Source organism: Nannospalax galili, unplaced genomic scaffold (assembly GCF_000622305.1).
Source record: "Nannospalax galili isolate Female #2095 unplaced genomic scaffold, S.galili_v1.0 scaffold28, whole genome shotgun sequence".
In the NCBI taxonomy this organism is placed as follows: Eukaryota; Metazoa; Chordata; class Mammalia; order Rodentia; family Spalacidae; genus Nannospalax; species Nannospalax galili.
The window spans coordinates 2764076-2776243 of NW_008359594.1; the positions used below are offsets into that span (position 1 = coordinate 2764076).

Genomic DNA, 12168 nt, shown 5'->3' on the forward strand with positions numbered 1-12168 from the left:
CTTTTTGAAGCAGGGTCTCCCTGTAAGTCCCAGCTGTCCTGGAACTCACTGTATAGACCAGGCTGACCTTGAACTCACAGAGATCCACCTGCCTCTGCCTCCCAAGTGCTGGGACTATAGGCATGCACCACCATGCCCGGCGGTTTGTTGTTTTTTTAAAATAATTTTATTATTTTTTTATTTTATGTGTATGTGTGTATTGCCTGCATGTAGGTAAGTGTACCCATGTCATGCAATGCCCGAAGAGGTCAGAAGAGGCTGTCGGATCCCCTGGGACTGGAGTTACAGACAGTTGTTAGCTGCCATGTGGGTGCTGGGATTCGAACCCGGGTCTTCTGCATGAACAACCAGTGTTCTTAACTGCTGAGCCATCTCTCCAGCCCCTGATTTGTTATTTTTTGAATCATTAGATGAAGACACATGTTCTGTGGGGCAACTTCAAGTCAGGCACAAAATTAAAGAAAAAGAAACTAGCTGGGTGTGGTGGCATATGCTCAACATTTGGAAGGTGGAGGCAAAGGGTTTCTGTGAGTTTGAGGCTAGCCTGGTCTACATCCAATATTTGGAAAGGTTTGACAAATTTAAAAATGGGCTGGCGAGATGATTCTGCAGGTTAAGGCACTTGCTTCACTAAGCCTGACAACCTGAGTTTGATCTTCAGGACCCATATGGTAGAAGAAGAGAACCAACTCCTGTAAACTGTTCTCTGACTTCCACATCATGTACACTGTGGTACATGTGTGCCTGCACATATACACATGTGCACACACAAACAAATAAAATGTAATAAAAATTTTTAAAAGAAAAATTTTAAAGCAGGTATAATTCTTAATGTCTTCTTGTAAGACAAGGTGTCATATAGCCCAATCTGTCCTCAAATTCACTATGTAGCCAAGGATGTCTTTGAACTTCTGATCCTCCTGGATCTACTCCCTAGTGCTGAGATTATAAGCATGTGCTGCCAATTCCAGTTTTATGCAGTGCTGGAGCTCAAACCCAGGGCAACTACTATACTAACTGAATTACATTCCTAGCCCCAAAATTCTTAATTTCATCTTATGAAATCTTTGGGACAAGGGTGGAGCTGGAGAAATGGCTCAGAGGTTAAGAGAGCTTGCTGCTCTTACAGAGGGCAAGGGTTCAACTTCCAGCTCCCATACTGAGTGGCTCACAACCACCTGTTACTCCAGTTCCAGGACAACAGATACCCTCTTCAGGCCTCCATAAATAACCACACACATGGGCCCATACATATATGCACACACACACAAACACACACACACACACACACACAAATAAAAAATAAAATAAGGGGCTGGAGAGATGGCTCAGCGGTTAAGAACACTGGTTGTTCTTGCAGAAGACCCGGGTTCGAATCCCAGCACCCACATGGCAGCTAACAACTGTCCGTAACTCCAGTTCCAAGGGATTCGACAGCTGCTTCTGTCCTCCATGGGAATTGCATGACATGGGTGCACTTACCTACATGCAGGCAATACACACATATATATAAAATAAAAAAATAATAAAAATAAAATAAATCCTGTCTTTAAAAAAGAAATCTTTGGGGCTAGAAAGATGGGCTCAGTGGTTAAGAACACTGGTTGTTCTTGCAGAAGATCAGGGGTTCAAATTCCAGCACTCATATGGCATTTAACAACTTTCCATAACTCCAGTCCCAGGGGCTTTGACAGCCTCTTCTGACCCCCGTGGGCATTGCATGACAATGGGTACATTTACCTACATGCAAGCAATTACATGCATGCACATAAAATAAAAATAAAAGAAATCTGGAAGCAAATATGCATTCTTAGGAAGTTACCTAGCAGTAACTACTGGACAAGGAAAGACTATAGAGCCACCAGGTGAAATGACAACTGAGATGGACAGGGTGGTGAAAGAGAGGAGGGGGCATTTCCTCCACACATAGAGAACTCAGGCTGCAGCGTGATACATCAGGCTTATAGTCAGTCACAGGATTCTAGATTTCAATGTGGTGACTGTTTACAGTGCCTTAAACTTCTCAATTGTCTTCTGCTTATGATTGAGGAAAATTAAATAATGCAAGATAGCCTGAACCAACAGGTAAAAACCATACAATGTCACAGGAAGCAAAATACAGGAAATAGCATGAGCTAAGATGACTGAAGGTTCACAGAACTGTGCAGTAAGCATTCATCAGGGATGAAAAGGGAGAATCTAGGCAGAATACCAAAGGGAGTACCAAGGGACCATGAACCTCTCAGGGCCAAGGCAGGAGTTTGTGTAGGAGAGCAGTGGGGAAGAAAATGAGAAAGAACATCTTTAAATTTCACTCACTGGCTTAAGCCTGCCAACCTGCTCTGATTCTGTATTAAATACTTTGTAGTAAAGTCCATTCTGATGAGAAATGCCTGGAGATTGCAAAGGCCTTTATGCCTGCTGTAACTGCCTGCTATGGAACCTTCTACCTCTCAGAAAGATCCCTTTCCTTCATTCATCTCTACTTTGTGAGTAGAGCAAAGGAACCCAGGCTAACCGTGTCAAGAAGTCTGTATGACCTAGATGTATCTCATTAAACAGACTATACTTTAAAATCAACAAGACCATACTTGAGACACTCTCACCTAAGTTATCAAACTTTGTAAGTTTGCAAAGATTTCTCACATACATCATTTCAACCTATCCCCTTGCTAGGAAACAGATGCAATGTGATTTAAGCACTTGCAGGGGCAAACTTAGAACCTAGCTTTGTGTGACTCTGAAACTAACATTTTTTCTTTTGTTTGTTTTGTTTTGAATCTTACCAAAATGTCTCTCAGGGAAGAAGATACATTTTTTTTTGTTTGTTCTTTGGTCTTTTTGAGACACGGTCTCCCTTTAGCCCCAGCTGTCCTGGAACTCACTATGTAGACCAGGCTGGCCTTGAACTCACAGAGATCCATCTGCCTCTGCCTCCCGAGTGCTGGGATTAAAGGCGTACGCCACCACGCCCGGCCGAGAAGATACATTTTTAAGTTTTTACTCTTCCCTTTGCATCCATTGGACAAATGGAACAGTCTGTTTAATTGTGCTAGCTAATTCTTAAAGTTTCTTACTGGTGTAGACTAACTTTTATCAAAACCTCATTTAAACCCTAAATAATAATCTCCATAAAATGCTTAGAAATTGCTCATACTACAACAGTGGCTATAATACTGAAATAATCCTCTATGATGCTGCATCTCAAGTGGTTTAGAGACTACAGAGTGATTTGAGGAATAAGAAAGCAGAGATTAGGTCCAAATGCTTCACAGGATTGTGTGCCAAAGAACAATTTACAGTTAGTGACCAAAGTACAATTCAGTTCTCAGCAATTTGGCTGGGACGCCAGACTTCGGCATTTTGGCCTTAGAATGCTCTTCCTGAATATGGGGACTTGTGCAGATTTCCCAGCTCAGGCCTTTGCTAATGGATTTACCTCCTTTTTATATACAAAAGTTAGCTTTCTCTTACTCTTATTACAGGAGTTCATGGTTCCTCTTCGTTTAGGAGGAGGTCATATACCACAGAGATTTCCTTATAAGGCTTTTTAGGCTCAATTTGAATTTTGAAAATGAAGTCAAGCACCTCTGTTTTTCTCCTTAATGGGGGGTGGAAGCTCTTGCTATTCAAGTCTAAATATACATATAATTTACTTGTGGTTCCCCCATATGGAAACTATAGGGCAGAAACGGACTTACAAATGAAACGTGAAAGACAGATTAAAAAACTATACTTACTTAGGAGGAATTCGTGAAACTGTGTTCACATTTGTGGTGGGGGCCACTGCTTGAAGGATGTGTTCAAGGGCTGTTAATCCACCAGCAACTTGAAATGCAATCTGATCTGCCAGATTCTAGACAGAAACACAAACAGAAGTTAGCCCAATTTCCTAGGTATAACATTATAACCAAATGAAATATTTAGTTGTAGTATGAAATGTTCAGTTGGTTTAATTAACCTATAAATATTTGTTGAATGCTTTCTCAGTGCAAGAAAATGAGAGTTAACAGACACTGTACCTTAGGAAGTACAAAATTTGGTGAAGGGGACAAATATTAATCAGGCCATTATAAATGACTTTAATTATAGTTAGCACCCTGAAGAAAAAGCAAAGGGTCTCTAGGAGAACAATGGGGAACCAATCAGTTTCAGGGACAAGGTCAAGATAGGTCTCGCCAAGCAAGTTGAAGAGGGAAGGGAAGAAGCACTGCAAGCAAGAGGAAAACAGAATACTTTATTGAGACTGATAAAAGGCAACCATTTTGTAATCTTAATTCCTACTAATAAGAGAAATTGACTTTCATGAAGATTTTCCCTACTAAAATGTTTTTCTTCAGTAATACCAGACAATCTAACCATTTTTGTTATATATATATATATTCTCCACTTCAGACATTTTAGGGTGAACATTAAGTAACCATTTTAAAACTCATCCTATGATTATTTTTATGTAATTTCTTAATTACATGTAACTTTAATATGAAGGAATTTTTCTAAGTTCTTTGCAGTTTGCTGGCTTGGGGAAGGAAAGAGCAATCTCCTCCCTACTCCCCTTGGGTCTTACTATGTAAAGCCCTGTAAACTATGGCATGTAACACACTATGTAGGCCAGGCTGGCCTTGAACCCATAGGGATCCTCCTGCCTCTGCCTCTCAAGTGCTGGAATTAAAGGTATATACCACCATGCCCCCAGTTTATTATTTTAGTTTTTAAGTATCATATATGTAAAAAATATGATGGCAACCTATTCCAGCCTGAATTGTATCCCCCTTCCTCCATTCATATGCTGAAGTCCAAAGCCCAGTACTCAGGCCATAAAAGTATTTGGAGATAAGTTATTTGAAATCATGATTAAATAAAAAGAAAGCTGTCAGGGTAGTGCAAGGTGACTGGCATTTTAATAGGAAGAAGAAACACAAGGGGAACTGCACAGAAAAAAAAAAAAAAAGAACACAGGCAGAGGGAGCCTTCTATGAGATAAGGGGAAAGGCCATAGGAGAAACCAAATCTGTTGGCATCTTATCTTGAACTTCCAGCCTCTAGAATTATGAGAAAATTACTTTCTATTGTTTAAGCCACCTAGTCTGTAATTCTTTGTTATAGCAGTCTTAGCAAACTACCACTTTATATTTTTTCTAAAACAGTGCACTCTGCAATGTACTAAGCTTGAAACTTCTTTGAAATAACTGGTGGGTTTTTTGTTTGTTTGTTTGTTTGCAGGGTGAGATAAGAATATACATAAGCTCTGTCAAACAGGTATGCCTGAATCTTCTAGTATTATAAGCATTAATCTATCAATTAATGGCTCTGCTAAATATTTGGAGTCTGGCAGCATAAACATACACACACATACACACACATATACATATATATTCTAATGATTCAACTGATCTTCTAGGTGCACAGTATCATATGTTTTGTGACTATAATAAGCTTACTGTGTGGGCCTGGAGAGATGGCTCAGTGGTTAAGGGCACTGACTGCTCTTGCAGAGGACTCAGTTTTGATTCCCAGAACCCACATAGCGGCTACGAACCACCCTTAACTCCAGTTCCGGAGGAATCCAAAGCCCTCTTCTGACCTCTACAGTATTGCACGACATGGGTGCACTCACATACATGCAGGTAATATACTCATAAAATAAAAAAATAAAACATTAAAAAATAAGCTTATTGTGAAAAGTAGATGAGAATGCATACATTTTAGATTAAAAGTTAATACTCCCTTGCAGTTAAACTAATAATCAGAGAATTACAAAACCTAGGTGTTCGTAAATTTATTTCACTTTTTATTACATTTTAATTAATTTTGAGTGGGGGGGAGGGGAGAGGAGGGAGAGCAGGAGAGAGGGAGAGGGAGAAGGAGAGGGAGAAGGAGAGGGAGAGGAGAGAGAGGGAGGAGAGAGAGAGGGAGGAGAGAGAGGGAGAAGGAGAGGGAGAAGAAGAGGGAGAGGAGAGAGAGGGAGGGGAGAGAGAGAGAGAGAGAGAGAGAGAGAGAGAGAGACCATGCCACTCTTGTGGTGGTCGGAGGACAACATGTGGAAGTTGGTTCCCTTTCCTACCATGTAGGTATGGGGACTGAACTCAGGTTGTCAAGTTTAGCAGTAAGTGCTTTACCCACTAAAATTTACTGCCAGCCCCCAGTAATTTATTTTAAACTGCAATGCTGTAACTATTCTTTCTTCAAATGCTAGAGTGTCAATATAATTAGAAAATAATAGCCACTTCATTATCATATTATAATATGTACAGGGAAAACTGCACTAGTCACAGCAAAATGAAATACTTTGGAACAACTGCAAAGTTAAAACAAAGCTTTATAGGATGCTATTGTATTCCTGGTGCCCAGCCACTATTTCTCCCTCTTCTGTAAGTATAAAGGTTACCTCGACTTTAAAAAATCAATGTGATACTTTACATATCCTATTTTATCTAGCTTTTCTCACTCAATTGTTTGTTCCTAAATCTATGTTGCCACCTACAGCAACATTTCACTTATTTTTTGCTGTAGAGTATTTAGAAAGTATTTCATTATTTTTATTTCTTATGTGTATGAGTGTATTGCCTGCATGTATGTAAGTGCATCCATGACATGCAGTGACCATGGAAGGTCAGAAGAGGGCGTGGATCACCTGGAACTGGTGTTATGGACAGCTGTTAGGTGCCATGTGGGTGCTGAGAATTGAACTAGGGTCCTCTGCAAGAACAGCCAGTGCTCTTAACCACTGAGCCATCTCTCCAACCCCCTAGAGTATTTTTTATTTTATTTTTTATTTTTGATGCTCTACTTCAACTTTATTATGTATTTCACTGCTGAATGATATTTAGGGTGAAACTCTGGACAACACTGCTGGTGCTAGTGTTTTTGTATCTATTTATTTAACCAGTACACAAATCTTATTCTACTTTCACTTACAGTGGGAAAATCTGGGCATGATTATCATCATGTATGTATTGATATGTATCAACAGCAGATGAATGGTTAAGAACAGTCTGTGATTCTATTGAGCAATGTTAAAATAGGCAATGACTTGAATGAATCTCCACAGAATTATGCTAAGTAAAACAGCCTAGTATAAGGTTTCAAATGACGTATGATCCCATTTACATAATATTTTTGAATAAGAAGTTAGAAATAAGGAGGGCTAGAGGGATGGCTCAGAAGTTAGGAGCACTAGCTGTTCTTGCAGAGGATCCAGGTTGATTCCCAGCACCCACATGGTGGCTAACAACCATTCATAACTACAGTTTCAGGAGGTCTGATGCCCTCTTCTGACCCCCATGGGCACTGTACAACACATGTGCACTTACAGACATGCAGGCAATACACTCATACACATGTAATATAAGTAGTTTAAAATTTTTTAAAAAATTACAAATAAGGGGTTTCCAGGGGTTAGGTGTGAAGAGAAGATGTAGTGTTACAACAACAAAACAAAGGACATTTGGGGTGATGAAACTTGTCAGCATCTTAACTATGGTACTGGGTACATACACATGTGATGAAGTTACATACAAGTAAATATACATGCATACATGAGTACACAAATACAGAAACAAAAATAAAATGGGATATATGAAAAAGACCATTGGGTTTTATCAATATCCATATCATGGAAGAAGTTGTTAAAAATTTAACTTAATTAGCTTACAAAGTGGCAGTTTTCTTTATGGCATCGCTAGACATACTTAGCTTTAGGTGACCCTTCCCATCTTCACCCTTCATCTCTCTGCCTCTATCTGCTTAAACCTTTATACTCCTATTACGCCCCCTTCCACTTTCAAATCACCTTCCCTACCCCTTATCTTTAAAGCCTCCATTTCCCCCCTCACTCCTTTTGAGTTTCCTGGCCTTTGTACTCACTGCCACATAAGTACACATCTATAAAAATTAGAAGTTAGGACCCTCAAATGAGAAAGAACAGGTGGTATTTGTCTTTGAGTCTGGGTTATCGCAATATAGTATTTTCCAGTTCTATCCATTTTCATGTAAATTTCAGAATTTCATTTTGCATAACAGAATATTTCTGGATCATACGGTAGTTCTATTTTCAGTTTTTTGAGAAACTTTCATACTTACTTCCATAGTAGTTGTATCAGTTTACATTCCCACCTAGGGTAAATAAGAAATCTTCTTTCCCTACATCCTTGCCAGCATTAACATTCTTTTCTTTTTTCTTTTATGACAGGGTCTCCCTGTGCCTTAGTTGGCCTGGAACTTGCTATGTAGTCCAAGCTGACCTTGATCTCATAGAGATTTGCCTACCTCTGCCTCTCAAGTGTTGGGACTAAAGACATGTGCCACCATGTCTGGTATGCCATTTATTTTCTTTATAATAGCCATTCTGAATGGGGTGAGATGAATCTCAAAGTGTTTTTAATTAGCATTTCCTTGATGTGTAAGGATTTTGAACATTTTTAAAAAAATATTTATTGGCCATTTGTATTTCTTCTTTTGAGAACTCCCAGTTCCTTAGCTCATCTTTGACTGGCCATTTGCTTTCTTGTTGTTTAGTTTTGAGTTCTTTGTATACTCTAGATATTAATCCTTGGTCAGATGAGTACTTGTTATTACAAACTTCTCCTAGCTGTGGGCTCTCTCTTCATTCAACTCTGCCTTTGCTGCAGAGAAGCTTCTTCTTGTCATGGGGTTGCATTTAGATAACACCTTTTTAAGTAGTGTTGTACACATATGTGGCATATGAGAGGTGTTGGGTATATGCTTAGGTGTGAAACTTCTGGGTCACAGCTGTACATAGGTTCAGTTTTACTATGTATGGGCAAACAGCTTTCTAAAATATTTTGCTCAAACTGTGTATATACTTCAGTACAGTGCTAATTGCAGCTAGTTCAGATTCTCACCAAAATTTGGTTTTATTAGTTTCTTTAGCTTTAGTCATCTTAATGGGTTTGTACTGACATTTTACTGAGGTTTGTATATCTTTTCGTGGTAACTAGAAATGTTGAGTATTTTATTTTTATTGGTTATTTGTGGCTTGATATTTTTCAATATTTTTCTACAATCAGGTGAAAAGCTGAAATTGTTAAGCATACTTACTATTCAATTAAATTTGGCAAGTGTTTATCAAGACCCAACAATTTATAAAACCTAGTAAAGTTCCCTCATTTCTCTTTTGCAGTCAATCTTTCTCCCTTATTAACAGCACCATAAATTAGATCTGTCTCTTATAGAATTTCATATAAATGAAACCATACAGTATGTATGAATATATTGTGGATTCAATTTGGTAGTGACTGTTATCTCTGATAGTTACTAGTGCCAGGCCTATGGCACTATGGGAGCATCTGAAATGAAATGAAAATGGTGGAGGGACTCTGGGCCAAGGTGGAGTAGTAAAACACATATATCTCTCTTTTGTCTTATGCTCAAATTATAGATAACAATATTTTAAAATATTAACAACATAACTCAGCCAGGTGCATGCCATTTTAAAATTTTTATTATTATTATTTTTTTATGTTTATGAGTATATTGCCTGCTTGAATGTAAGTGCACTCGTGTCATGCAGTGCTCACAGAGATCAGAAGAAGGCATTGAATCCCCTGGAACTTGAGATATGAATGGGTAACTGCCATGTGGGCACTGGGAACTGAACCTCTGCAAGAGCAGCTGGTGCTCTTAATCACTGAGCCATCTCTCCAGCCTCGGCCTCCAGGTTCTGATAACTCTACTTCTGCTACAGCTCTTGACTGCTGTGTGTTCTAACCCTTCCTACTGCTACCACATTCAGTTTAGATTCTTACGCTCCTTTGCCTGAGGTATACAGAAACTTCTTAACTGCATTACTGGGGCTAGGTTCACTCTAACTATTCCATTTTCTAAAGCATTACTTATCAAACTCTCTAAGATAAAAGCTAGTTTTTATTATTTTTTAAATTTACTCCATTATAACTGATATGTGAATGAAATACAATCTAAATAAAATATTGGATAAATAAAGAAAAAATGTACTATGCAGAGTCCATATTTTAAAATATCAGCTGCAATAGAGTAATTGGAGCAAATCACTCTTTGCTTAAAATCCTCCCAATGAATCACTTCTGTCTGCAGAGTAAAGCCCTTTCGATGTGTCTTCAGAATCTGGCCCTTCTTAACACTTTTCCCCTGCCATGCTCTCACCTCAAAACCACACTCCTTGCATGATACAGGCTCTCTGGTGCCTCTGTAATTTTGGATATACTGCCCTCTTTAGATCCTCTAGGTTTTCATTTTTGTCTTCCCACTAAATTCTGAGCTTGCTGAAGTCAGAGACTATGCCTCCTTTATCACCATTTTTTCCAGAACTTTGCAATGGAGATTGTGCTGAGTAAATGTTCAAACAATGGCTGCTGAATGACAGTCTAGGAAGCTGAAAGAATACTTTTACATGATTTAACTGTGAAAACACCATAAATGAGCCCATGATAAAATCTGTCACTCTTTGCTTCACAGAACAAAATATTTTTTTCAGAATGAATTTTTGAAATTAAAGAACTGTGTTTACAATGAACCTCCATAAAATCACCAGGGAGGGGCTGAAGAGATGGCTCAGCGGATAAAGTGCTTGTTGCACAAGCATAAAGACCTCAGTTCGAATCTTCAGCACCCATAAAAGCTGGGCATTGAGACACAAGTCTGTAACTCCAATGCTGCTGAGGGATAGAGACAGATAGATTCCAGGGACTCATAGGCTAGCTAATGTAGCCCAAACAGCAAACTCCACATTCAGTGAGAAATTCCGTCTCATAAAAGCAAATTGGAGAAGACATTGAAGAATCCGTCCCAATGTCAAACTCTAGCTTCATATGTGCCTACATGAATGAGCACACTTACACACACACATTTGCATACACGCATGTAGCACACACACACACACACACACACACACACACACACACGAAATCACCAAGGAAAGAAAGGAACTCTGCTTTTATACTTCACGTTTGTGCAAAACTTTTATATACTGACATCTTTCAGCTTAAAAAAAGGTATTTCACACTTCAAGCCAAGTAAATGAACCAATAAATCAATACAGGGAAACAGCACCACCATTGCTGTTCCTGTAGACATTTCCATGGAGGGAGAAGCCCGAGTCAACACTGCAGAAGTGGAGGGGGAAAAGACTGAGTGAAAACAGACCAGTTTAATGTATACATCTATGCCTAAAAACACCCCCAAACTCAAAGCCTTTTATGATATGCCAACAACATGGATGTGACCTTTTGAAAATCTTAAGCTACTGATTTTAATGGACATTGAACAGGGCAACAATCAGCCAATTTCAGGGAAGATAAAGGCCATTCAAAGCTACTTTTTTACTAATGTACTACTGAAAACAAATTTTATCATGTGCAGCTTTTCAAGAAAATAAAGCAAAAGACAAAAACAAGAATAACAACAACAAAAAAAAACAATCTTAGGATCTACAGTTCTCCACACTTCTAAATTAGAGAAGCAATACACTACCTCTGCTTTCTCTTCAGCAGGGTGCAGCCAGATGGAGACTTGATCAGCACCCTCCAAACCTCTCTTTCATGTCCCCTCATCAATTCCTATCCATTCCGTCGGCTCTCCCCTACCCCAAAATCTGACCCATCCCTCAGCCTTAGTCCTGGCAGAAATGAGCAATCATAGATACTTGATGGGTGAGTGGTTCAACTAAAGATTGAACAGATGAAAGGATATATCTCAGACAGCAAAAGCATCCTATGAGATATGACAGATTAATGCAACACAGAGGCCTGTAAGTATAACAAGGGGGAATACCACCGACTGGATCCACTCCTTAACAAAACAAGATGAACAGCATCCCTCTCCCCAACATTAAAGGCAGAGGAAATATCCCTACAATATTGAGATTACCTCTTTACCTCATGGGTATTAAAAGAGAGAATCAAGGTTACTCAACAATGAGTCATTTAAATATTGAAATTAAAGGAGTTGAAAAAAGAAGAAACTTCAAGGATGTGGCATAAAACACTTCATACATACATTTTTAAAAATGAAATAACTTTTGGGCCAGGCATGGTGGCACATGCCTTTAATCCCAGCACTTGGGAGGCAGAGGCAGGTGGATCTCTGTGAGTTCAAGGCCAGCCTGGTCTACATAGTGAGTTCCAGGACAGCTGGGGTTACAGGGAGACCCTGTCTCAAAAAGAACAAAAA

At 39.1% G+C, this 12168-nt stretch overlaps 1 protein-coding gene across 5 annotated transcripts in view; it reads right to left on the reverse strand.

The window, feature by feature from the left end:
- Scaper (S-phase cyclin A associated protein in the ER) overlaps window positions 1-12168 on the reverse strand; it is a 477644-nt gene that overhangs the window by 141261 nt on the left and 324215 nt on the right. For all 5 annotated transcript variants that reach the window (XM_029558805.1, XM_008823432.2, XM_017795678.2 and 2 more), the window contains one exon: window positions 3741-3856. In XM_029558805.1, the coding sequence (XP_029414665.1) occupies window positions 3741-3856 (116 nt within the window). The remainder of the gene's footprint in view (window positions 1-3740; window positions 3857-12168) is intronic.